Genomic DNA, 26780 nt, shown 5'->3' on the forward strand with positions numbered 1-26780 from the left:
TTTTCTTTACTCAGCCTGATTTTTTTTTTTCATGCTATATCTGAGTCTTCGTATGGGATATTTATACTTCGTCTGCGCTATATATAGCGAGGAGCTTGCGCTATATATAGCGCAAGCTCCTCCTCGACATACTTCGTCAGTATGTATGTATGCTTGCGCCCTCCTCGCTCTAAAGTATCTTAAAATATATTAGTGATGTTATTGTAATTTAATTTAATTTAATTAAATTTATAATATCATTAATTGATAAAGTGGTGTTAAATAAGGCGCGGCGCAAGCTCGCCTTTACTCACTTTAACCAAAGTTGAGTTTGGTGATGGCTCTGATTGAACACTGTCCAAATACTTGACACATGCTAATCGAACGTTTAATTAAATTTTACAGTTGCAGTAAAGTTATTCTTTCCTTTCTGTAAAACTGGTTATTAAGGAGGTTTAAATTTAGGGTTTATTCTCCTCTATTTATAAGGTTAATCTCTCTAAAGGGGTTTTTTTAATTAAAAGTGGTGTACAGGTGAGTATTATGGTTTTTTGTACTACCTAAAAGTAAAGGCAAATCCTTTATAGTAATAAAGAACGGTCATGTTCGCTTTTAGATGAAGATAAAAAATCTCGGGGAAAGGTAGTTGTTAAGGTAATTGCTTAACAAGCCTAGTATTCTCTTAGTCGAAGCTGAGAAAGGTTGATCGACCACATTGGGGATGAAAAAATCCCAAGGCAAACGAAGTACAGCAGTGAGGAATATTGGTCAATGGCCTAACGGCTGAACTGGTAACTTGGAAGAATGGCTCCATAAAAATGGAGTTAATCGATTTATCGAATAAAATTCTGTATACATACCTATAATGACGGTATGTACATCTTGTCTTGACCAATTGCGTGCCAGCAGTCGCGGCAATACGTAAGAGACTAGTGTTATTCATCTTAAATAGGTTTAAAGGGTACTTAGACGGTAGAATTTGCCTTAACGGGAACAATTTTACTAGAGTTTTATATAAGAAGATCTTACTCTAGAGTGTAGAGTTGTAATTCATTAATACCTAGGGGACTGGTAAAGGCGAAGGCAATCTTTTATATAAAAACTGACGTTGAAGGACGAAGGCTTAGGTCACAAAAAGGATTAGATACCCAAGTAGTCTTAGCAGTCAATTATGAATGCCATAGGTTAGATATAGTTAAATACAAACAAGGGCGTAAGCTCGTATTAAATTTTACCATCTAGTCTATAAATGAAAGTGTAAGCATTTCACCTCAAGAGTAATGTGGCAACGCAGGAACTGAAATCACTAGACCGTTTCTGACACCAGCAGTGAAGTATGTTATTTAATTCGATGACCCACGAAAAACCTTACCACAACTTGAATATAAAAAAATGCTATCTACTACCATCACTTATTTAAAGGTAGCGGCGCGGGGGCGGCGAAAGCTCCTCCTCGCTCTAAATTTAAGTGTTAGGCGCAAGCTCTAAGATATATAGCTGGCTAAATATTATTTAGCTAACTATGCTTTTAGGTTATAGATTAATGCAAGTATTATACAAGTGTTGCACGGCTGTCTTCAGTTGATGTTGTGAAACTGTGGTTCGGTCCATGGAATTAACGAAAACCCTTGCTTTATTTGTAAATTATAAAATAAAGCAGTTCACCTGTATATGGGTTATGATAAAAGGGATCAAGACAAGTCCTCATGGCCTTGATGTTGTGGGCTATAGACGTGCCACATGTACCTAAACAAAGAGATGCAAAAATGTGAATTTTAGCTAATCTCCCAAAATAGGATAAAATTAGATATGGATTGTAGTCTGAAACTCGGCTATATGAATAAGAAATTGCTAGTAATCGTGGATCACCATGACACGGTGAATATAACTTCGGATTGGTACTAACCACTCGTCACATGCTGAAAGGAGTATGCGCAATAAGTTTGCTGTTCTGTATTAAACAAGAATAGATGACGGTGCAAGCTAGATTTTATTTTTTAATATGGGGCTCTTCGTATGTGTGACTCTGATTAGTGTAAAGTCGAAATACGGTTCGTGTAGTGGAAGTTGCACGGGACTTATTATACTTAACAATAAAAATTTTTATGAAAATCCTCAAATCAAATTTTGATTGATTTTTATATATATATAGGAATATATTCTAAATATCACTTGTTATATTTATTATATACTATATATAAGGAGAGTCCCGTTTGTTGGTATGACGGGTTAAGCTGTAAACTTAATGACTAATAAAGTCATCGAAGGTTCAATTCCTTTCTTTCCTACTATAAAGGGTGGACACACACGCCTTTATAAAAATTGGTTAGGCGTACTGCATACATACATACTGAGTAAGTATGTATATCTGCTATATAAATAAAAAAAAATTTTTTTTTATTAAAAAGATAATAATATACTAGCCTTTTTTGCTCAAAACAAAACAAAACAAAACAAAAAAAACAGAAAAAAAAACAAATAAATCAAATCAAGTAAAAAAATAAAAAAAAATAAAACGATAAAATGACTAATTTAATTAGAAGTAATTTTCAAGATCATCCGTTTCATTTAGTATCTCCATCTCCATGACCCTTATATACTAGCGTTAGTTTATTAAATTTAGCTACTAGTGCTGCTTTATCTATGCATAATTTTAATAATAGTTATTATTTATTTTTTATCTCTTTAATATTAGTTATTTCATCTATGGCTTTCTGATTTAGAGATATAATATCAGAAGCTACTTTATTAGGGGATCATACATTAGCAGTACAAAAAGGATTAAATTTAGGTGTTATACTTTTTATAGTATCTGAAGCACTATTTTTTTTAGCTATATTTTGAGCTTTCTTTCACAGTTCATTGACACCTACTGTAGAATTAGGATCTCAATGACCACCTATAGGTATTGAACCTATAAATCCTTTTGAATTACCTTTACTTAATACAGTAATACTTTTATCTAGTGGTGCAACAGTAACTTACGCTCATCACTCTTTAATTCATGGGGAAAGAAAAGGAGCTTTATATGGATCTATTATTACTATATTACTAGCTATAATATTTACAGTATTCCAAGGAGTTGAGTATAATGTTTCATCTTTTACTATTAGTGATGGTGCTTTTGGTACATGTTTTTATTTTGGTACAGGTTTCCACGGGTTTCACGTGATAATTGGAACAATATTTTTAGCGGTAGCTTTATGAAGAATATTTGCTTACCATTTAACTGACAACCATCATGTAGGTTTTGAAGGTGGTATTTTATATTGACATTTTGTGGATGTAGTTTGACTTTTTTTATATGTTTCAATTTATTATTGAGGTTCTTAGTAGATTATTCATCATTTCCAAATTAACACCAATATACAAAAGGATCTTAGTATAATGGTAATACATGTGACTTTTAATCATTCGGTCATCGGTTCGAATCCGGTAGATCCTATTTATAATGTATATTCTTAATTTTTTTTACGTAGTACTACATACGTAGTACTGCGTATTGCATATAGTATACTGCTGATCCCTTTGCATGTAAAGCCTAAATAAGTATGCCTACATAGCATTAAGCTAATGCTGCGATATTAGTCTAATTGGTAAAACGTCCATCTTCCAAATGTTCTTTGTGAGTTCGAATCTCACATATCGTATATTAAATTACGGTGCAAGCTCTTTTACTATCTTTCTAGAAGGAGCACGGTGTACGTACGAAGTCGCCTGCAGCCACGTCATACCACACCGCACCACACTCACTTTATTTTGAGGAGGAGGAGGAGCTTGCGCCTCGCTACATATAGCGCCGTATACATATAGACATACTTCGTCAGTACGTATGCAAGCTCTAAGCTCGATTTAGTGTTAATAACTTAACTTAAGAATTAGTAACTTAATTGGTAGAGGGTTTCCTTGTCACGGAAGCAGATGCCGGTTCGATGCCGGTCTAGTTCGTACTTTATGGGAAAAGTTGCCATAGGTAAGGTAAGATATTTGCTAAATATTGTGTTTAAGCACCTGGGTGTTCGAGTCACCTCTTTTCCGTTAGTTAAATTCCTTGTAAGGCGCAGCCTAGCACACATAAAGAGTATAGTTTAAAGGTAAAACAGAAAGCTTCAACCTTTAATTTCTTAGTTCGAGTCTAAGTGCTCTTGTTCCAGGTGCAAGCTCCCTTTGGCTGTATAACTTTTTTAAATATTTTGGATCACTTCGAGCCTACACCTGGGAATAAATAACCCTATGGTTGATGATACTGGGTGGTGAGTATCACGTACAGACGTATGTCTGTACTTATCCTCTTAATAATAAATATTAAAAATATTATTTATGAATAGTAACTATCCTTTATTTTGAATAAACGAAATTTTAACAAATGGTTTTGTTGAATACATATTAGATATATTTTCAATAATGGCTTTTCTTACAGGAATATACGTTATTTTAACTAAAAACCCTATTGTATCCGTATTATTTTTAATACTATTATTTGGAGGTATTTCCTCTTATTTGAATATAATAGGTCTAAATTTCATAGGTTTATCATATATAATAGTATATATAGGTGCTGTATCTATATTATTTTTATTTATCTTGATGTTAATAAATATTAGAACAAGTGAACTTCAAAGTAATACTAGTAATAGTATTCCTTTAACAATATTTATTGGAATTATATTTAGTAATTTTTTATTTCCAATGTTACCTTATGATATTGTCATGTTAAGTAATTTCTATAATAACTATTTTAGCGAGGATTTTTATACAATAGATGTAAATATAAATGATAATAATTTGAATAATTTATACAATAATGTACTGTATTTTATGACTAGTGTAACATGGGATGGATCTGTAATAGACTTTAATCATATAACAGCTATAGGTAATATAATGTATACTATTTATAATATATGATTAATAATCGCTAGTTTTATACTTTTACTAGCAATGGTGGGATCAATTGTTATAACAATAAAACAAAGAAAAATTTAGGTGGGTGCAAGCTCGAGATACTTCGTCAGTACGTCGGGCGAAGTATGTCTGTATATATGCGGCGCTATATATAGGGAGGCGCAAACTCCTCCTCACTCTATAATTAAAAAAAAATTTTTTTACCATAATTTAAAAGAAATTAGCTCAACGGTAGAGCAACCGTTTTACACACGGAAGGTTATGAGTTCGAATCTCCTATTTCTTACAAGGCTGGTGCGATATGATTTTGCACCGCGCCTGGTTAAAATGAGACTTAAAAAAAAAGATATAATAAATTAAAGTATAAAAGTAAAACACGATGCCCGGGTTATGCACGTAGGACGGCGTTGGACGTGCTTACTGCTGGTCTGCGGGCATTATATATAATATCGACGTAGGATATATAGACATACTTCGTCGTCTTACAGACGTACTGACGAAGTATGTCTGTATGCCTGCAGTTACATATTCATTAAAGTTTACACTTAAAGCCCCTATAGCTCAACGGTAGAGCATAATACTGTTAATATTATGATAGATGTTCGATTCATCTTGGGGGCTATGCCATTTAGTTAAGACTTAGTTGAATCTTCATTTGGTGGGATCTACCGGATTTGAGTCAATGACTTAATTTTTGACCTTTTCTTAACTATTGGCAGTGCTCGCTCGATATAAACAAACTATTAAAACATGAAAAATAAAAATACTAGGCGCAAGCTCCCTTTGACGGGATTAGCTCCGGGTGCGCAAGCTATGCAAACTCTGGTGAAAAAAATTATTGGGAATAAGTAGTTGTTAAGGTAATTGCTTAACAAGTTTGGGGTTTCTTATATCCTATAATAGCTTATAGGATAATAGACAGCTAGATGACGAGCTTGCGCCTGGTAATTGTTGTTACATATTGCATATAACTTTCTTAAGTACTCCAGACTAGTTTCGCCGTCATCATCCTCATCTATTTAGAGGATGATGATGATGGTGATTAACCTACCGGATGATTAGTATTACATACAGACAGACGTACAGACGTATGTCTGTACTTATTCTCTTAATAATAAATATTAAAAATATTATTTATGAATAGTAACTATCCCTTATTTTGAATAAACGAAATTTTAACAAATGGTTTTGTTGAAAATATATTATATATATTTATAATAATGGCTTTTCTTACAGGAATATATAGCATTATTGCAAATTTAATTAAATTTGTTATTAATTATATTAATATAAAGATTACTAAAATAATAACTCTAATAGAGAATTGATTAAAAAAAAGTGACTCTTCATTTGTTTATTTTATTCTGCTTTTATATCTTTTAGTTAATATACATATTTCACTAAATTTTGTTCTATATTTTAGAATAGTAATCTTAGGTTTTATCTCTATTAAAAATATGGAGATAAGTACATTAATATCTTTCATAGATTATATTTCAGAAATTATAGCTAATATAATAGATAGAAATACTCTAAAGATGGGTGGTACTGATTCAGATTCTAACCCGTTAAGTCATGTTTATGAGTTTGCTAGTAAATCTTCTAAACCAAAAGAGGTAGAAAAAGCAATCCCAAATTTACCTGAAAATGTTCCTAAATACACCGGTAAAATTGTAAAACCGGTACCTAATAATTTATTAGAAAAAAGAGGGCTATCATCTATGTCGGTTGAAATGCCATCTAATACTACAAATCCTTCTGATATAGAAAGGTTAAATAATTTATTGGAGGATATAAAAAAATCTTTAGAGTTATATGATAATCAATCTCTAAAATTTAGAAAACATATATCTGAGGTCAATAATAATGATCCAAATTGTGTTTATGATCCTAGATCTAAAGAATTATTCAAGGATTATATTAAATTAGTTGATCTTTTAAAAGATCAACAAAAAGATATGGGGAATAAAATTATAAATGAATTAAAAAATATTGACCCCAATATAAAACATAAATATTTTAAATAATATTTATATATATTGTATGTCGTTTGGCTTACTTTATTCATTTTAGGTCGATGAGTATTGTGTACGAAGTCAGCATGACTATAAATCTACCTACTTACCAGACGCAAGCAGAACTTGCACCATACTAGGCTGGGGGCGCTATATGTAGAAATGCGAAATCGACTAAAGGCAGGAATGCCCATTTGGTCATGGTCTGCGACACGGCTAAATATAATAAGAAATATAGTGATTTTTTAGAAAAGTTAACTTAGGGTAAAATATATTAAAAAGATAAAAATTTGGAATAATATGGAGAAAAATTAAAGGAATGAGCGATCGGTAAATAATATTATATTAAATAATTAATTCTAAATTGCTAACTTACAAGTTTCTAAATACCCCTTTTTTGTAGAAATATATTTACAACATTTAGTTTAAATTAATCCATATTAATAAAAAAATTACATAAAGATCCTAGGATCTTTCTGGAAGGCGCAAGCTTTAAATTTATATAAATATATTTAATAAGGCGCGAGCTCATATGTTTGCATACTACTGCTACATAGACGGCTGCTATACTTAATTAGTGATATGTTGTGCTTTTTTTTATTTAAGGCGCAAGCTTTATATTTAAGCTAAATATTTTAAGCACTGGCTTAAAAGCGAACTGCTGAGTGGAGCTTGCGCCTCCAAGTACATTATTGTAGGCGCAAGCTCCACTCATGACATTTTTTGGAGCTTGTTATAATAAACTTATATTAGAATAGATAGATCAGGTTTTTAAATTAAATTTACATAAAAAAGATATATGAATACTTTATTTAATACTGTTAATTTTTGAAGATATAATAGTAGTCCTCTAACTCAATTTGAAATAAAAGATCTAATAAGCATTGATACTCCTATTTTAGGGAATTTACATATTTCTATCACTAATATAGGGTTTTATTTAACAATGGGGGCTTTTTTTTTATTAATTATAAATTTATTAAGTACAAATTACAATAAATTAATTGGTAATAGCTGATCCATAAGTCAAGAATCTTTATATGCAACTCTTCATAGTATCGTAGTAAATCAAATAAATCCTAAAAATGGTCAAATATATTTTCCTTTTATTTATGCTTTATTTATATTTATTTTAATAAATAATTTAATTGGGATGGTACCATATAGCTTTGCTTCTACAAGCCATTTTGTTTTAACATTTGCTCTTAGTTTTACTATAGTTTTAGGTGCAACTATTTTAGGGTTCCAAAAACATGGATTAGAATTTTTTTCTTTATTAGTACCAGCTGGTTGTCCTCTAGGATTACTTCCTTTATTAGTATTAATAGAGTTTATCTCATACCTTGCGAGAAATATATCTTTAGGTCTTAGATTAGCTGCAAACATAAAAAAATGAGATTAGGTGCCTCATTTTGTTGTGTTAAAGAGCCAAACTCCAGGGAAGCCCTAAAGCTCTAATAACTAAAGATAAGAGGGAAACTTCTTACCTGGCCTCATTAATGATTGAGGGTATAGTAATATAATTAGAGATTCTAGTAATAGAAATGGGTGATCGTGGATCTAAATCAGTAATATTTTAAAAGATTATTGTAAAAGAGCAACGAGTAGACGGTTCTTCCATTAGTTTAAACTAATGGTAAGGTGTACTCTAGTCGCCAGGAAAGCTGGTTCTTAGGAGAAACTAAGTAACCTAAGATTAAAGATATCACAATAGCCTATCCTTATTTTATAATATTTAACCCCCTTTGTTTTATTCCCTCTAGGGGCTTCGCCACCTACAAGAATAATAATAAAGAATTGAGGCGCAAGCTCGGAAAATAAAGAAAGAAAATAACTACACTATCGTGTGTAGATTTATATAATCTTTCGATTATTTTCTCCGTAGTCACCATGAAAAGTCTATACTGTGACACTTTACAGAAAGGATAAAGTATATAAATACCTCTATATAGGGGGGACAAAGTTTATATATACCTTTAAAGAAAGGATAAAGTTGTGAACGACTTATATTATCTTTGGTTAAAAATTCAACTAAGAGATCTGTCTTATCAGATTATTTTCACGTATATAATGTGAGATCGCGTAGCATAATTTTTCAATATAAAAATTATACCTTCTCTACGAATTGTTCCAGACCTATTGGCGTAAGGATGTTTTCAACTTCAAAAAGTGACAATTCCTCTTCCGCTCTAGCTATTTTCTCTGATGCGGACATAGATAAACTAAATATTCTTAAATATGTTAAAGGTAAATCTGGAATTTATATGTGAACTAACAAATTGAATGGTAAGAAATATGTAGGGAGTTCTGTGGATTTAAGACGTAGGCTTTCGGAGTATTACAATATAAACAGAATACTAAACGAAAAAAGTATGCCTATTAACGTAGCATTATTAAAGTATGGCTACACTAATTTTACTTTAACTATCTTAGAAATTTGCGATAAGGATAGTCTAATGTCTAGAGAAAAACACTTTTTTGAAGTATACTCCCCCGAGTATAATATATTAAAAATACCCGGAAGCCCTTCTCGAGGATCTGGATGAAGACATTCTGAAGCTACAATAGAGAGTATGCGTATAGCCGCATCTAAGACATTCAAATCTCCGGAATTTTTAACTAAATTATCTAAAGGTCAATCTAGTGGTATCGAAGTTGAGGTAACTGATTTGGAAACAAATACTACTACTACTTATCATGCCATTAGAGCTGCGGCTCGAGCTTTAGATATAGATAAGAGATATATTGAACATTACATTTACTTGAAACAAAATAAACCCGTTTTAGGTAGATATACTTTTAAATTAAACTTAAACTCAGATGAGGAAAGTAGAAATTTAATTCACAAAAAGGTTCAGAAAACCTCTATGAAAGTAGAGGTTACTAACGTTGACACTAAAGAAGTTACAGTATATTCTTCTATTTCTGCTGCTGCGAAAGCATTAGGTTATCGTCAGCCCAGTTTATCTTTATACTTAAAAGAAAATAGAAGTAAACCTTTTAAAGGAAAATATTTATTCAAATTAGTAGACTAGAATACTGTGGTGTGTGTTAATAAATAGCCTAATATAAGGATGAATTTGTTGAACGACTTTCAGGTCATATGCTGTTACATATTTTAGCAGGTTTTACTTATAATATAATGACATCGGGTATTATATTCTTTTTCCTGGGTTTAATTCCTTTAGCCTTCATTATTGCTTTTTCTGGATTAGAGTTAGGTATTGCCTTTATACAGGCTCAAGTTTTTGTAGTATTAACAAGTGGATATATAAAAGACGCACTTGATCTACATTAAAATAAAATGCGGCAAAAGTTTTTTAGTTTTTTTTTTTTAGAGTTTGCATAGCTTGCGCACCCGTAGCTTTAAAACTTTATAATTTTTGTTTTTACCTGAAATGTTTTAGTTTATTACCTCCTGTATTATTTATATATGTGCGCATTAACACATACTTGGGTATACCAATTTGATTATACCTAAGTATTGCCTTCTTATTTCTTTATTTTCTTTAGTGCTTGCATAGCTTGCGCACCCATAGTATACAAATAGGTGTAAGTAGTTATGGCAAATAAGGATCATGCGTATAGGCCGTTTGTTATTTTTAATTAAGTAAATTAAAGGCACAAGCTCCTCCTATTCCAAGTTTTAGTTGGCTTGCATACTTACGAAGTCGTCTGCTTACGCTATAAAAAAAATTTTTTTATTATAAACTCTGTATAAAAATGGTAATACAGAGTTTATATATATATAATAAAAACTAAGCCCGGGTAGTTTAAAGGTAAAACCTTAATTTCATACGTTAAAGATGAGAATTCGATTTTCTCCCCAGGTTACTACTTATTTTGTAGGGCTAGGCATATGAATTTGCGTCCTATGTCGAGCTTTACATATAGTGCCCACAGTAACTACTTTTATCTAATACTTTAAAATCAAAATCAGAAGGTACTGAACCTAATACTTTTTTTACATCGGGAAAATTTATAGGATCACGAAAATTGTCGGAAAATATTTCTAATGTTTCTTCATTAAAACAACCCTTATTTTGAGTAGTACGGATATTTTTCCTTATATCCTCATATAATTTCAATAGGTATTTATCATCAGAGTATATTTTAACATAAGTTAATTTTAATAGATTAACAAGACATTCCATTTTATTAGCTGGTATAGCTAAACAATCATGGGTTGTGTATATATTTTTAACATCAGTTGATTCTTTAAAATAAAAGTCTAATAATAAAGCTAGAGAAGCTGCATCTAATGAGTGCACTAAATTAGGCATAAAAGCTGTAACTTGTTTATCTGAATTGAATTTAGCTTTATTTAGAACTCTCAGAGAGAATTTCTTATTAGAATGGTTGAAAGGTTTTATCCTTACCTCATCACGTATCATATAGCTTTGTTTTACAACTAAACCTGATGGTAATGTCCATATGATGAGAATCTCTAATAAAGTACAAACTTTAGCTACTTGGTTTAAATACTGAACTAAAAGTTCTAATTTATGAAATCTTTCGTATAGTACTTTTCTTAACCCTTTACCCAATATCGTAAAATCTCTACGTTTTAGACGTATACTAGGATTAGCTTTATAGATAAACCATTATTCTGTACTATCATCTAATACAAATCCATCTTTTATATAGTTAATAAGAGAGAAGCTACTAGCATTATAGGGTATTGTCATAATAGCTTTTTTAATAATATCCCTAATAATCTTCATATCAATTAATTTAATATACGAATCTCTCTTCTAGAAGGCGCAAGCTCTAAATTTTTATTTTCTGAAAGCTCTGTTTTTAAATAATCGATAAAACAAAAACTACGAATGAATAAAAATCTTTAGGTTTATCATCCCAAGTAGATTCATTTAAATTTAATTCTTGACCTAATTTTGAGTCTAAACTTAATAAAGATAAATGCTGAAATCCATTACATGTAGCATCCATTTGGATAGGTAGATATGTCTCAAATCAACTAATATCATGATTATCTAGGCATTTTAAGTATCTATTATACTCTATACAAAAAGCTAAAAAAAATTTTTTATTTTTAGCTTGTTTAATCAATATACCATTACCATAATTTTTTATATTATTTATATTTGGAGCTTGCGCCCTACTCATTTTATTCTATCATTTGCTGGTAATTTATCTAAACCAAAGCTAGATCTTCCATATATTTTTAAATAATTTAAGGCGGTAATATTTTTTTTAGACATTTTATCAAGTTTACTAAACAATAATAAAGCTTTAGCTAAATCTTTTGATTGATAATGTAAATATTCTGGAAGACAGTTTATTCTACCTCTAAAATCCGCATTAACAGGTATAAAAAAATTCAGGTACATTTCTAAATATTTCAGCTAATCCTAGTATATTTTCTTGAAGTTCTTTTTTACTTAAGGCGCAAGCTCTAACTATCTAATTATACCTTTTCTTTTTTAGTTAACTTAGATTTTTCGAGTAAAGTATGAATATAACTAGAATCTATCAATTCTTTTTCGAAATAATCACTATCATATAATTCAATAAAATCTAAGACCTCTGTGTTAATTTTATATTATACCGAACTTAAATTATTTACTATATCATATATTATATTAATATCTAGGATTTAACTTCTCTCACGAACATTTCACTTTTGTTTTACAATATCCATATTAAAACGTACATCATTAATTAAATAACCTCCATTTACTCTATTTGTATAAGGTTTAGGCTTTACTATCATAGGAATTCTTTTTGGTAAAACAAGTACTGACCCAATTTTAGGTAATACCTTTAAAACCTTGTTAGTAGGTTTTCAAACAATTGATTTTTCTTTATATCCTAATGTTATAGTTTCCATTTCTAATAAATCCGCCTCTTTTGTAAAAATTGATATTTTTTGTCCTAATGAAAATTGAAATATATTATTTAAAAGTTTTTCTACTAAATCCTTATTATCCCAAATTCAACTAGATAAATAGTAATACTTTTGTTCCTCTAGACTTAATTTAATTTTAGTATTAATAAATTCCATATAAAAAAGTTATTTACTAGTTATTCTCCCATTTCAAAAGCTACAGTTGAAGTGTTATTTGAGTTGTCTAACCTTTTTAGAATGATAAGATAATATTCATCATTTTTTTCTTTTTTTTTTAAGTTTAGTCATAAAATGATTAGGATAATCATTATGAAAATTATTAATTGTAGTAATTAAAGTAGGTTTGACTTTAATAAATATCTCAGCTAATTTAGGGTTAAAAACAGAATAGTCTATAATTCCAAGGTTTTTTGATTTTAGTTTTTCTTTAAAACCAGTGTAAGCAAATGAAGATAATAATTCTTCTAACATCATTTGTGTTTCTTCATTAATAGGGTGATTAAGAAGAACACTAGTTAAGTTTTTAAATATAAAAGTATTAGCTTTAAAACTTTTTTTTAGATTTTTACCATTCATATCCTCAACATTTGTACTATATAATCTATAAGTTATTGATGTTGCACCACACGAAAGAAGAAGTGAAAGAGAAAAAGCTCTAAAACCATTGCTTAAGTTTAAGCATGTACGACCAAAAGAAAAATTGAATAAGTTATTATGGGTAATACCACGTCTTTGTATTGTGATTAGATGTAATATTGAAGGACCACGCAATAGTGGTGAATGTTTTCAAACCCCTCTATTTTTATTTTTGTATAAATTTATACCTTTTAGACAAAATCAGTTAAGCCCTTGGTGAGGCAAGTGGTACAAATAGTTTTTTTTAGAGCTCACACCCTTAAAAAAAAACTATGGTACTTAATCTGAAATCGAAGGGTCAGCGATTAAATATTATTTTTATGAAAAATTACATACGGAATATATGTAGTCCACTTTAAGTAAATTTTAATTATCTAATGAAACTAAAAGTGTACCTTTCATAAGGTACTGCGAGAGTATTTACGTATAAATACGAACCTTTTTTTTTAGATTTGGATTTAGTATATAAGTACTTGGGTATTATACACTAAATATTTATTAGGGGTTGTTTTTATCAGAAAATAACCACAAATTTTTAAAAAATTTGTGAGGGTATACAAAGCTAAAATCCATGATTTTCAATTTTCTACTGCTTTAGAGAAAAATTCAAAAATTGGATCTTTAGAGATGATATACTACTCTCTATATATGTCCCAAATTACAAGTTGAAATCCTACTCTTCTCGCTTTAATATATAATATTAGCGAGCTCTATAGATTTAAAGGAAGGAGACTATTGTTATTAAATGGCTAGTTATTCCTCTTAATTATGCAATAGGAGGTACAGGGTAGTGTGGACACATATGCTCCATTCTTGTTTTATTTATTCCTATATCCTGTTAAATTATTATATAAATTTTAATAGTATTAAAATTTTATAGAAATCTTAGAATATTAAAAAATCTACTTTTTTATCGTAACTTAAAAGAAATTAGCTCAATGGTAGAGCAACCGTTTTACACACGGAAGGCTATGAGTTCGAATCTCCTATTTCTTATAAGGCAGGTGCGAGCTCTATATTTATAGCTCGCACCTAAACATGATTAAATTTAGGTGCGTTCTCTAAATATATTGATATATATTATAAAGTTTTGTGTAGTTTATAGTAGGATGCTTGGTTTGGTTTAATTATCTTTATTATTTTTTTTCAATTTAAATTTATTTTTTTTTTACACACCCATGAGAATATTAAAAAGCCATCCTTTATTGAAATTAGTTAATTCCTACCTTATTGATGCGTCACAACCAAGTAACATAAGTTATTTATGAAATTTTGGTTCTTTATTATTACTTTGTTTAGTTATACAAATTATAACAGGTGTAACTTTAGCCATGCATTATAGTCCTAATGTATTAGAAGCTTTTAATTCTATAGAGCATATGTACTCGTAATGTGCTCTTTAAATCGGGTTAAATTGCTGAAAACCCCCCCCCCTGATTATCAGGGGACAATCAGCAGGTAAGTTGATCGGCATAGGGATACCCTAAATGTCGATTATCATCTTCAGAGACTACACACTTGACACCTATAAAGGTGATGATATAGTCCAAATTTTACTGTAAAGTAAAACAAGAATGATTACCTATCTATGCCTAAATGATGTAGGCATAACTTTATTATCATTTATTTTCGTATCAGGTATTAAAAATAAAATGGGATTACGTAAATTTTCTAGTATAACAGTACGGGATACACAAAATGAATCTTTTAATAATAACAATAGTGTAAATAAAAATAACGAATTTTTACATTGGTTTAGTGGGTTTACTGATGCTGAGGGTAATTTTTTAATAAGCATAGATCGTAATTATGTCAAATTAAGATTTAAAATTAGGAGCTTGCGCCTACATATAGATGATCTAAAAGTTCTTCAAGTTATTCAGGCGAAGCACAAATTTAAACATAGGTAGAATAACCGTAGAAGAAGTTAGAAGTCGCTGTTCTTTCATTGTAGAAGATATTTCAGGTATTAATACAATATGTTCTATATTTAATAATTACCCCTTACATACTAGTAAAAAACTAGATTTCCAAGATTTTTATGAAGCTTTGCTAATTAGAACTAAAGAAAAAATTATATCTCCCACTAATTTAGAAAAAATATTATGCTTAAAAAATGGTATGAATTCTAAAAGAGAAATATTTACGTATGATATAACAAAATCTCAAATTATAATAGACCCTAACTGATTTATAGGTTTTATGGAGGGTGAAGGAACTTTTGGTATTAAAACAGGATCATCATTGTATTTACAAGTAGCTCAAAAAAATACAAGTCAGGAATGTTTAAATGGAATAACTGATTATTTAATTGCTTTATCCAACAATACTAAATACTTTCATACTCAAATTAATAAAATATTACCTTTAAATGTTACAAGTGCAATTAATGCTAAAACAAGTGTAGTATTTTTGGTAGTGAGTAATATAGATGCTCTATATTATTATATTTTACCTTTATTGGATGAATCTAAATTTTATAGTCGTAAATTCGAAGATTTTAAATTATGAAGAATGGCTTTAATATTGAAAATTCGAGGATATTATTATACACTTGAGGGTAAAAATCAACCCATTCTTGGGTGGAAATATCAGAAATTCTTAATAAAAGATATAATGCAACTGTGTCGAGTGAGAATGTTAAGGAAATAATTAATAATATTAGCAAAAAGTTTGAAGATATTATAAAAAAAAGATTCTCCTTTTGATATAGAGTTAGATATACCGCACACTGAAAATGTACGTAAGTTTAGTATAGCTAATAGATCTGAAAAGCCTAAAACTGTATATATTTATACAAATGAAGGTTTAATAGAAGGATCTCCTTTTACTTCGTATAGTGCAGCACATTTTAATTTACTTGGTATAGTGAAGTACCCCTTCCCTTCTTTAAAACACTAAATCTTTGATACTAATAAACTTAATAAAGACAAATATACTCTAATAACCTAGATTGTCGACGTCTAAAATATTAAGGAAGTGGGTCGCTTACTTAAATTAAAGCCGCCCTTCCTTTTTTATTTTTTATCTAGAGATATAGTAGATAAATATTTCATTTTCAATTATTATAGTTATTTACGTGTACGGTTTCATATTATTTATTATAATTCCTTTATTATCTTATTCTAACGCAGATACTGCAAAAGAGGTAATTATTAAAGAAGTTAAGGGTAAAGCTGGTATTTACCGTTGAATTAATAACAATAACGGTAAATGCTATGTGGGAAGTAGTGTTGATTTATCTAAACGTCTTTATAGATATTATAGTTTAGCACATATTACTCAACAATCTAAATTTAGTTTAATATGTAAAGCTCTACTTAAAAGAGGTTACTCCTCTTTTACTTTTGAAATTTTAGAGTATTGTAATAAAGAAGATGTTTTAATTAGAGAACAATATTATTTAGATTTATTGAAACCGGAATATAACATTTTAAAAATTGCGGGTTCACCTCTTGGTTATAAACATACTGAGGAAGATAAAGAAAAAATGAGAGGTCCTAGAAGTTTAAATCCAGAACATTTAGCTAAAATTAGATCACATATTTCTAAACTTAATGCTAAAAGAGCTATTAGTTTTGTTGTTAATGATCTGGAGAAAAAGACTTTGACTGAATTTTCTTCACTACGTGCCGCAGCTAGAGAATTGCATATTGCAGAAGTATCTATCAAAAAATATTTAAATAATTCTAAATTATTTAAAAATCGTTATATTTTTACTTCTAAAGTAAATAAATAATAAAAAGGATAAAATTAATTTAGGTTAATTAAATCCTAGTAGTAATACTTGTAATCGCTATATAGATACAAATAGATTATATAAAAATAAATATATTTTTTCCTCTAATCCCATAGATAGTGCGTCTAGGTGTTAGCTTATAGTAGATAGATTTCATCTGTATACGATTATGAGAGATGTAAATAATGGATGATTAGTACGTTATTTACACAGTAACACAGCTTCAGCTTTCTTTTTCTTAGTATATTTACATATAGGAAGAGGAATGTATTATGGATCATATAGAGCTCCTAGAACATTAGTTTGAGCTATAGGTACAGTTATACTTATAGTTATGATTGTAACTGCTTTCCTGGGTTATGAATATAGCCCAAAATGGTTTAATATAAGTAATAAAGAAAATATAATAAAGCATAATAAAATAAACAATCATAGACTGTTTAATAAAAGCATAGTTAAAAGAGGATGTTGTACAGGCCGTCCAAAAGATAATATTGAAATTTCTGAAAGACTAAAAACAATTATTCAAGAATTAGGTTTAAACCCTGTATATGTTTATGAAAATTTAAATTTAGAAGATACTAGAAAACAAATTTTAAACGATACTAGAGGTTTAAGCGGTATATATATGATAGTTAATAAAGTAACTAAAGACTATTATATAGGTTCTGCGTCGACTAATAGATTTTACGCTAGATTCAGTAATCATGTTATTTATTTCAGAGGAAGCAAAATAGTTAAATTAGCAATAAAAAAATATGATTTAATAAATTTTGCTTTTATTGTATTAGATTTATATCCTAATATTGTTACTAAGGAAAATAACAAAGAATTATTGGATTTAGAAGATAAATATTTAAAATTGTTAGTACCTAATTATAATATTTTGACAGAAGCAGGTTCTAGTTTTGGTTACAAACACACTGAGATTGATCGTCAAAAGATGAAAGATATTTATAGTGACGCTAGACGTGAAAGAATCGGTAATCTAAACAAAGATAAAAAGCTTTCTCCTGAAACCATAGAAAAAATAAGAGAAAAGGCTTTAAATAGACCTTCTATGTCTGATGTAACTAAACAAAAGTGTATAACTAATACAAGACCTGTTGTGTTGTATAATTTAAATGGAACTGTTTACGGTGAATATTCTACTATTTTAGATGCAGCTAAATCTATAAACTGTGACGAAAAAACTATTAGAAGAGCATTAAAAACAGAAAAAAGATTAGTAAAAAGACAATGAATAGTAAAAGATTTCAAGTAAATAGTTATTTTATTATCAAGGCTGCGCTATCCTTTGGATAGTGAAACCGCTAAAGCTCTTTATTATACTTTATTTTTATATTAAATTATAGTTCCATGAGTAACAATCTTTTTGTAATCTTTATAGAAAAAAAAAGATTAAAGTGGTATATCCCGACAGGGATATAGAATAGTCTTTATGATTATTTGGCAATGTTAGTGAAAACGATCAAAGAAGTTTAAACTTCAAGATCGTCGGTTATATAAATGATCGCGACAGACTGGGTCACTAATGGGTGGCTGAAATGCTGCTTAATGCATAGTCGAAACTTTTGGTTAGGTGCAGCAAGCTCTTCAACTAATAGAATATACGAATTTAAAGTTATTCTAGCTTATTATCTTTATAATAAGTAAGTTTGTATGTTCTGCCTTACGGGCAAATGTCCTTATGAGGTGCTACGGTTAAATAGCGAAGTAATAGCTGTAGTAAAATACCACTAATTGCTGGAAATTCTGCAGTCTTGGTGCTGCAGACAATCAGCAGGGAAGATAATCTATAAGATTATTACCTTCAGAGACTATACGTGGTACATTTAACTTTTTTAACATAATAACACACTTGTTGTGTGGATTAAGTAAATTAAGAGATAGTCCAATACATTAAATAAATTTAGTGTAAGGAGGGTCGCGTCTCCTTCTTATTTTTAATATCAGTAAATATTTCAGTATGTTCGTAAGTCTAGACCTTATTTAAGGTTAATAAATTATTCATACTGGGTTGTGCTGCGCTGGAATAAAGATTAATGTATTACTTTTTTAATATCACTAGTATTATTATATTACTCTCAAATTTATTTAAATTTATCTTATTACCTTGTATCTACCTTTGATAGGGTAAAAGATAATAGTGTAAGTAATGAGACTAATGTTTTATTATCTGGTGTCGATAAAGAATTACCCGAGTTATTCTTAAATACAAAATTTATAGAATGGTTCGTAGGTCTTTGTGAAGCAGAGTCTAACTTTTTAATTAGAACAAGAAAGAACGAAAAGGGGGAAGTGTCGGGTTTTGAGTTTGTATTTAGAATCAGTTTACATAAAGACGATCAAAAAGTTTTAGAGTATATAAAAAATACATTAGGATGTGGTAGATTAAACGCTGAGAGAGATGTTTTAACATTTACAATTTCTCAATTAAATGATATTGAGACAATATTAATACCTTTATTTGATAAATTTACATTAAATACTACCAAGTACTTGGATTATCTTTATTTTAAAAAAGCCTTTTTTATGTTTAGAAATCGTAAATCCAGTGGATTAGATTTACAAGAAATTAATTTAAAAATTATAAAATTAAAAGAAGGTATGAATAGTAAAAGAGTTGATTTTGTTTTACCTAAGGATCATAGTATATTAATTACAGGTAACTATCTTCTAGGTCTACTAGAGGGAGATGGGTCATTTTACTTAAATAAGCATGATATTACTGCTCGTGTTTCGCTAGTTACTACTACGGCTAATAGACTAGTTTTAGAAAAAATACGTGAATTTATTTTAGGTTTATTGGATGAGCATTCTTATATACTAGGTAGTACAACTAAATTAATTAGTATTAATGATAAAAAAGTTAAAAGTGGTCAAAGACCTATCTCTATATTAGAAATCTCTCAAATTGATTTTATATGCAATATACTGATTCCTTATCTAGATACTTTAGAATTCAGAACTAAAAAATATCAGGATTATTTAGATTTTAAGATAATAGCGTTATTAATATTAGAAGGTAAATACTTGACTAGTAAAGGTAAAGAACTAATAATTAAATTGGGTGATAGTATGAATAATAATAGATTATCTACTAACCCTAACCCTTTAATATTAGACGAAGCTACTAAGTTAGAATTAAATATTTTAATTAAATCAGATTCTCTTATATACATAGATTCTGAAGGTAGAGCGAGAATAATATCTGAAGGAAAATATATAAGATCTACCTATATTATAAAAGTTTACCTTATAAACGGTTCTGTCCATTACTTTACAAGTGGAATTTCATGTGCTAAATTCCTACATGTTAGTAATTATACTATAACCAAAAGATTAAATGATGGTGAACCAGTAAAAACCAAAGAAGGTCTAATTGTAGCCCAGCATATAAAAAGAATAAAAGTCTACTCTTCTTTCCTAACCCCGGAGGAATCAGGTAGGCGCAAGCTCTAAAAAAATACAAACTCGAGCTTTAGTTTATGCAGCCCTTAAATTTCGTTCAATTTTTAACAACCACTTAATTATAATAGGTTATATCTGTATTACTAACCTTGTTAGTGCTATACCATGAATCGGACAAGATATTGTTGAGTCAAAAATTATTATAATAATTATTAATTTATGTTTTGGTGTTGTTATTTTATTTTCAGCTGTAGCTGTTAACAAGTATATGGCTTCGTTACATTTAAATGTTTCGGATACCAAAGCTTCCTTACCTACAATAGGAGTTGTTCATAAGAATGCTTTAAAAAAAGGAAATAAAACTTTAAGATTGGATAAAAAAGAATATATTTCAATTCCTTCGTCTTTTTTAGCCTTTTTAGTTGGATTAATAGATGGGGACGGATATATTCAAATAAGTAAAACACCAAAAGGGTTTATAACTATGAAATTAGTTATATCACTACATTTAGAAGATCTTTCTATTTTAGAATATATTCATTCTGTTTTAAAATTAGGTAAGATAGATATTTATAAGGATTTGAGAAGCCCTGCTTGCAAATTAGTTATTAATAAAACTGATCTACAAGAAGTATTGTTTCCATTACTTTTATATAATAACATATTTTTCTTAACTAATACTAGAGTAGATCAATTTAATTTGGCTATGTATATATTAAAAAATGATATTAAATTGTATAATGAAATACCTAATGTAGATAACATACCAACTATTTTTGAAATTCCTAATAATCCACTTGATTATACATTATTACATTTTTTTAAAAATTGAATTGTAGGATTTACATGTTCAGAGGGTTCTTTTTTTATTAAAAGTAATAATGATGGTTGTTTTCAATTAAAACAAAGAATACATTCTAATTTATTCGAGGCTTTTAAATTAATATTCGATACAAATAGAAAAATAGATACAACCAATAATTATAGTCAATTTGGTGTTAGTTCTAAATCTGATATACAAAAAGTTATAAATTTCTTTTCATTTTCAGGTTTACATCCTTTAATAGGATTAAAATATATACAATACGTTAATTGATTAAATAATTTGCGTGAAAGTTCACGTTATAGTAGTTTAAATTATCCTGAGTAATAGATCAATCTTATAAATACTCTTACACCAAAACCTGAATTAATAAGTAATATGGGCTCCTTAAATTAATCTACATATAAGAAGATTAATTTTAAAGTCAAATGGGGAAAATTACAAGGACGTTTAATAAACATATAAATACCTCCAGTTTATTAGATTATTTGTAGCGAAGTTTAATCAGGTATATATAAAAGGATTAAGAACGTTCAACGACTAATGAGTGAGTTATACTAACAATAAGCTCAACACGAAACCCCCAAAACCAAGGTAATAATACGATGGTTTAAGATATAGTCTAATAAACCCTTAAGGGTGTAAAATATAAATTAAATATTATATATATTGTTATGTCATTTGAGGAGGTTTTTCTGTTAATAATGCTACTTTAAATAGATTCTTTGCTTTACATTATCTATTACCTTTTATATTAGTAGCTTTAGTGTTAATGCATTTAATTGCACTTCACGATACTGCAGGTTCAAGTAACCCTTTAGGTATTTCAGGTAATTACGATAGAATAACATTTGCTCCTTATTACTTATTTAAAGATTTAATTACAATTTTCATCTTTATTTTTGTTTTAAGTTCATTTGTTTTCTTTATGTCTAATGTTTTAGGTGATAGTGAAAATTATATAATGGCAAATCCTATGCAAACTCCTGCAGCTATTGTGCCTGAATGATAAAGTAAAATAAATGTCATTCTAAAATTTCGCGAACTGCTGGGAACCCTTTTTAATTTAAAATTAAAGACGACAATCAGCAAGAAAGCCTTTTATTAAGCTAGTATATACTAAGTTAATTAAGGAATCTTCAGAGGCTATGCACGAGACAATTAAAGGCGCTTTGGAGCTCGCGCCTTAATTGAAGAGATAGTCCGATCATGGTAGTGATACTATGAATTTAACACACCATCAATTGATTTATCCCCTATATTATTCTTTATGTATAGTTCAGTATTATTTGCTTCACGTTCAACCAAAGGAATAACTCGTTTATCTCCTGCTGAAAGAGCTTCAAAAAAATTACCTGACGAAGTAAAGGAAATATTAATAGGGATTTTACTTGGTGATGCCCAAGTAAAAAGATTTATTGATGATGCTTTATGCATAGTTGTTAAGAGATTAAAAATATGTTATGATTTTTCTATACTTTTTATATATTTATTTATAGCTAGCTTAAAAGTTGTCTATAATAACCCCAAAATTGAAAAAGCGAAAATTTTAAATGAAAATAAGGGAAAATCAGGTATTTATTTATGAACAAATAAAATTAACGGAAAAAGATACGTAGGAAGTGCTCTAGATTTAAGAAAGAGACTTTTAAATTATTTTAATAGTTCCTATCTTTTAGATCGTAAAGATATTATGATTATCTATAAAGCTTTATTAGCCCATGGTTTCGAAAATTTTACATTAGAAATTTTAGAATATTGTGAAGCTTCAGTTTTAATAGAAAGAGAGCAATATTATATTGATCTTTTAAATCCTGAATATAATATTTTAAAAATAGCTGGTTCAAGATTAGGAGCTAAACACACTTTAGAAGCTATTGCTAAAATAAAAACTGGTGCTTTAAATCGTTCAAAAGAAGCTTTAGCTAAAAACTTAGAACATTTAAAAAAATTAAATTCTAGTCAAGAACATAAAGAACACTTGATTAAACTTAATACTTCTCTTGAACAGATAGCTAAAACTGCCCATCCTGTTATTGTACTTAATACATTAAACGGAGAGAGTTTTGAATTTAGATCAATTACTCAAGCGGCTAAGTTTTTGGCTGTTCATCCAGAAATATTACGTAGACATATAGTAAAAGAAAAGCTTTATTTAGATAAATATCTTATAATAAAAGTATCTAAGTAATTTATTATATATTTGTGTATATTATATAACTAGTTTATAGTCTCCTTATACAAAGGACGATCTATATCTAACATAGTAAGAAGATCACCAACTGCTAATTCTAGATTAGTTTATGCTCAAACTGCCATAAAACATAAAGAATATTTCGATTATGTATTTAGTTTCTTTTTACCTTTTTGTGCAAATGACTATAAACCCCAATTTAGACTAGTAGTGGACAATAGCACTAAAAAAAGATACAGTGCTATATCATTCACAACTATGCAACTTCCTTGTTTTAATGGATATAGAGAATTATTTTATGATTTAAATAGAAAAAAAATAGTTCCCGAAAATATAAGAGAATTGTTAACTCCCCGTGGTTTAGCTTTTTGAATTATGGATGACGGAAGTAAACAAGGTAGCGGTTTACATATAAGCGTTTATGGATTCTCTAATACAGATGTCGATAAATTAATGTTTACTCTACAAGATAAATTTAATCTTAAATGCTCTATACATTATAACAGGGATAATAAACCCCGTATTTATATATTTAAAGAATCCATGGATACTTTAATAACTTTAGTAAAACCTTATTTTATTAAAGAAATGTTATATAAATTAGGATTATAAAGCTGTCATTTTATAAGTTTCCCTTTGGGGTATAACCTTAATTGACCCATTGATTTATTACCTTTCTATGCTATATTAAGATCTATACCTAATAAATTATTAGGTGTTATAGCTATGTTTGCTGCTATTTTAGCAATAATGCTATTACCTATAACAGATTTAGGTAGATCAAAAGGTTTACAGTTTAGACCTTTAAGTAAGTTTGCTTTCTGAGTTTTTGTAGTAAATTTCTTAATCTTGATGAAATTAGGAGCTTGTCATGTGGAAACTCCATTTATAGAATTAGGGCAATTAAGTACAGCTCTATATTTCGGTCATTTTATAATAATTGTACCTATAATTAGTTTAATTGAGAATACTTTAGTTGATTTAAACACTATGAGTAAGGGATAAAAAAAAAATAAGTATAAGTGTACTTAGCAAACCGTGAAAGGCTATATGAAAATGATTAATTTTTAAAATATGAAAATGATAAAAAAAAATAAACGTTAATAGGTCAACTCTCAAAGGTATTGCATTTATTTAAAACTAAATAGAAAAATCAAAAAATTTTTTTTTATTTAATCCTAAGAACATTCGCTATTAGAATATGGGAGAAGCGGGATAAGGCTTTTTTTTTAAGCTAAAACTTTAAAGCCCATTAGGAAATTTAAGGATTATTGTTAGTTAAGAAATTGGTTAGATGTGTAGAGTTATACGTTTCATTTCATTTCATTACTAACTCTTCATTCCCCCCCCCTGTGCTATTTTTTTTTTATCCCTTATTTTTTGCCCCTATAGCTCAACGGTAGTACCTCAAAGAGGCGCAAGGTCATGCGCCTTATCTACGCTAAGTTTAACCAACCCTTTTAAAATTTGTTGGAAGTAAACTAGTCATATATGCCGAGGATAGAATATGTTTTCTAGAAGGGGAAAGCCACATAGAAAATTCTCAAATAAACCTCGGGGAGTAAAAGTAATTGATGATAAAAGAGGGTGATCCCGTAAAAACGGTAAACAACTAAAAAGCATTATAAAATTTTTAGGTCTAGAGCTAGAAATAATAAAAACCTGAGTTGAATGAAAACTAAGATAGAGAACCCGTAAGGGAGCCTCATTAGAATACGGCGATCCTCATTCACTGCTAGTATTTATACAAATAGAGTGGGATAAAATAAGACGAAAAGCAGGTATACTAACACTATATGATGAACTAAAGAAAAATTATAAATATGATGTTAAAACAGAAGTAAGTCATGTTTTGGTGGTAATAAACAAGCCCAATATATAAAATATAGAAAAAGAGTTTGTAAGCATTACGATCAAAGAGTGACTTTATGCAAAAATAAGTTTACAATCGCAATATTTTGTTAACCCTAGTATAGCAAAAGCTATTAATTTTTTAAAAAGTCCCACACATGATGTAAATGTGTCATATGTTAATGCATGGGGTTTTAATTATTACTTATTACAAGAAAGTAAGATAAGAACTCCAGAAATATTAAGCGAATTTTCTAGTGCGGAAGTCGAGGTAAAATATAGGCTATATAAGGCTAGTGATGCACAGGAAGTAAAGATGAAAATACTTAAGAATGAAATGACTACACAGGAAGCCCGTGCAAGACTTAGGACTATTTTTGGACCATGAACATAAAATTTATTTTTGTAAATAAGTAATAATTATTTATTTTTGTATAAGTTATATTATAACTAGTTTTTAATCAAAATAGGTGCAAGCTCGCTAATTTATTTTATATCGATAAATTAAAGGTTTTGTCATGTACTCTAATTTCTATAAAAATAAAACTAAATAAGTAATGGTAATATATATATATAAAATTCATTATTTATTTAATCCTTTTAAATAGGTTTAATAGAAAGTGGAGAAATCATTTTTTTTATACGTTTAAAAGAAAAGAGAGAAGCCTTAGTTTTGTAGCTAACTAGTTTGATTATTCTATAATAATTAAAGATTTTAAGTTAAAGCCCATCTTATATTTAATTTTTTATATTAATTATATAATAAAAACATTTAATAAAATTAATGTTTTATTCTAATTATTAAATTATATAAAATTTAAATTAAAAAAAAAAAGACTTAATATTTAAAATTATAATCAATAATTATAATTTAAAAAAATTAAGTATTGTATGTTTACAAGTCACATAATTAATAGAGTGTATATGGTATATATACTATAAGGGCATAAGAGGACTCACAAAATATCAAGGTATTTTTACATATTATTAAATTATTGTGATCTAAAGAACAACAAATGCTAATTAAATATTTAATGAGAAATTAATTTATAATAAAAACAATAGATAGAGTAAACTATCTTTAAAAATTCTATGGAATAACTATAGAAAAGTGAGGCAGATTGAGATGTAGCAGTGTTATGCGTAAATTGAAGAGTAAAGGATTACCTGTGTCCTTGCAAAATAAATACAGACATCTCCATCAAACAAGTTAACTGTGTGATTAGTAAGTAAACTGGTAGTAGCTAATTGAAATCTAAAAAAAAAAATAGAAAATCTAAGATAGAAGTGAAGTGTTTACATTATAAAAATACATTAACGCTGATCTGTAGGCTAGATCGGATCGAAATCGGAGA

General features: G+C 28.7%; 9 protein-coding genes and 11 non-coding genes across 20 annotated transcripts, besides 13 other annotated features; 16 read left to right on the forward strand and 4 right to left on the reverse strand. All coding sequences in view use genetic code 4, as the record gives it.

Moving 5' to 3' along the window:
* Positions 1–192: 192 nt before the first annotated feature.
* rns lies at positions 193–2177 on the forward strand. The gene has a single exon. It is a non-coding gene; the product is annotated as a small subunit ribosomal RNA (ribosomal RNA).
* A 2-nt stretch (positions 2178–2179) lies between these two features.
* On the forward strand, positions 2180–2267 carry trnY(gta). Its single transcript has one exon. It is a non-coding gene; the product is annotated as a tRNA-Tyr (tRNA).
* A 235-nt stretch (positions 2268–2502) lies between these two features.
* cox3 (cytochrome c oxidase subunit 3) lies at positions 2503–3312 on the forward strand (the record flags this gene model as incomplete). Its single annotated transcript has 1 exon — positions 2503–3312. The coding sequence occupies one exon, from the start codon at positions 2503–2505 to the stop codon at positions 3310–3312; it is 810 nt and encodes a 269-aa protein (XP_062761057.1).
* Positions 3313–3352: 40 nt separating this feature from the next.
* On the forward strand, positions 3353–3424 carry trnK(ttt). The gene has a single exon. It is a non-coding gene; the product is annotated as a tRNA-Lys (tRNA).
* Positions 3425–3557: 133 nt separating this feature from the next.
* Positions 3558–3629, forward strand: trnG(tcc). Its single transcript has one exon. It is a non-coding gene; the product is annotated as a tRNA-Gly (tRNA).
* A 225-nt stretch (positions 3630–3854) lies between these two features.
* On the forward strand, positions 3855–3927 carry trnD(gtc). The gene has a single exon. It is a non-coding gene; the product is annotated as a tRNA-Asp (tRNA).
* A 9-nt stretch (positions 3928–3936) lies between these two features.
* Positions 3937–4017, forward strand: trnS(gct). Its single transcript has one exon. It is a non-coding gene; the product is annotated as a tRNA-Ser (tRNA).
* A 39-nt stretch (positions 4018–4056) lies between these two features.
* On the forward strand, positions 4057–4127 carry trnW(tca). The gene has a single exon. It is a non-coding gene; the product is annotated as a tRNA-Trp (tRNA).
* Positions 4128–4299: 172 nt separating this feature from the next.
* nad6 (NADH dehydrogenase subunit 6) lies at positions 4300–4965 on the forward strand (the record flags this gene model as incomplete). The annotated part of the gene is made up of 1 exon: positions 4300–4965. One exon carries the CDS (start codon positions 4300–4302, stop codon positions 4963–4965), a length of 666 nt encoding a protein of 221 aa, XP_062761058.1.
* A 133-nt stretch (positions 4966–5098) lies between these two features.
* On the forward strand, positions 5099–5170 carry trnV(tac). Its single transcript has one exon. It is a non-coding gene; the product is annotated as a tRNA-Val (tRNA).
* A 264-nt stretch (positions 5171–5434) lies between these two features.
* On the forward strand, positions 5435–5505 carry trnN(gtt). The gene has a single exon. It is a non-coding gene; the product is annotated as a tRNA-Asx (tRNA).
* A 2193-nt stretch (positions 5506–7698) lies between these two features.
* Positions 7699–10197, forward strand: atp6 (ATP synthase F0 subunit a; the record flags this gene model as incomplete). The annotated part of the gene is made up of 2 exons: positions 7699–8285; positions 9990–10197. The coding sequence occupies 2 exons, from the start codon at positions 7699–7701 to the stop codon at positions 10195–10197; spliced, it is 795 nt and encodes a 264-aa protein (XP_062761059.1).
* Positions 8286–9989: a mobile genetic element.
* Positions 9050–9934: a mobile genetic element.
* Positions 10198–10661: 464 nt separating the features above from the next.
* trnM(cat) lies at positions 10662–10732 on the forward strand. The gene has a single exon. It is a non-coding gene; the product is annotated as a tRNA-Met (tRNA).
* A 51-nt stretch (positions 10733–10783) lies between these two features.
* Positions 10784–11293, reverse strand: QC763_0116080 (uncharacterized protein; the record flags this gene model as incomplete). The annotated part of the gene is made up of 1 exon: positions 10784–11293. The coding sequence occupies one exon, from the start codon at positions 11291–11293 to the stop codon at positions 10784–10786; it is 510 nt and encodes a 169-aa protein (XP_062761060.1).
* Positions 11294–11699: 406 nt separating this feature from the next.
* Positions 11700–12026, reverse strand: QC763_0116090 (uncharacterized protein; the record flags this gene model as incomplete). Its single annotated transcript has 1 exon — positions 11700–12026. One exon carries the CDS (start codon positions 12024–12026, stop codon positions 11700–11702), a length of 327 nt encoding a protein of 108 aa, XP_062761061.1.
* Positions 12027–12516: 490 nt separating this feature from the next.
* QC763_0116100 (uncharacterized protein) lies at positions 12517–12924 on the reverse strand (the record flags this gene model as incomplete). Its single annotated transcript has 1 exon — positions 12517–12924. The coding sequence occupies one exon, from the start codon at positions 12922–12924 to the stop codon at positions 12517–12519; it is 408 nt and encodes a 135-aa protein (XP_062761062.1).
* A 54-nt stretch (positions 12925–12978) lies between these two features.
* Positions 12979–13344, reverse strand: QC763_0116110 (uncharacterized protein; the record flags this gene model as incomplete). Its single annotated transcript has 1 exon — positions 12979–13344. One exon carries the CDS (start codon positions 13342–13344, stop codon positions 12979–12981), a length of 366 nt encoding a protein of 121 aa, XP_062761063.1.
* Positions 13345–14328: 984 nt separating this feature from the next.
* On the forward strand, positions 14329–14400 carry trnV(tac). Its single transcript has one exon. It is a non-coding gene; the product is annotated as a tRNA-Val (tRNA).
* Positions 14401–14582: 182 nt separating this feature from the next.
* Positions 14583–24579, forward strand: cob (apocytochrome b; the record flags this gene model as incomplete). Its single annotated transcript has 6 exons — positions 14583–14783; positions 17310–17501; positions 18805–18848; positions 20696–20748; positions 22058–22390; positions 24236–24579. The coding sequence occupies 6 exons, from the start codon at positions 14583–14585 to the stop codon at positions 24577–24579; spliced, it is 1167 nt and encodes a 388-aa protein (XP_062761065.1).
* Positions 14784–17309: a mobile genetic element.
* Positions 14979–15314: a mobile genetic element.
* Positions 15526–16056: a mobile genetic element.
* Positions 17502–18407: a mobile genetic element.
* Positions 17502–18804: a mobile genetic element.
* Positions 18849–20695: a mobile genetic element.
* Positions 19679–20608: a mobile genetic element.
* Positions 20749–22057: a mobile genetic element.
* Positions 20751–21707: a mobile genetic element.
* Positions 22391–24235: a mobile genetic element.
* Positions 22651–23571: a mobile genetic element.
* Positions 23833–24186, forward strand: QC763_0116190 (uncharacterized protein; the record flags this gene model as incomplete). Its single annotated transcript has 1 exon — positions 23833–24186. The coding sequence occupies one exon, from the start codon at positions 23833–23835 to the stop codon at positions 24184–24186; it is 354 nt and encodes a 117-aa protein (XP_062761064.1).
* Positions 24580–26780: the final 2201 nt, after the last annotated feature.

The sequence above is a fragment of the mitochondrial genome of Podospora pseudopauciseta (genome assembly GCF_035222475.1).
Source record: "Podospora pseudopauciseta strain CBS 411.78 mitochondrion, complete sequence, whole genome shotgun sequence".
Lineage (NCBI taxonomy): Eukaryota > Fungi > Ascomycota > Sordariomycetes > Sordariales > Podosporaceae > Podospora > Podospora pseudopauciseta.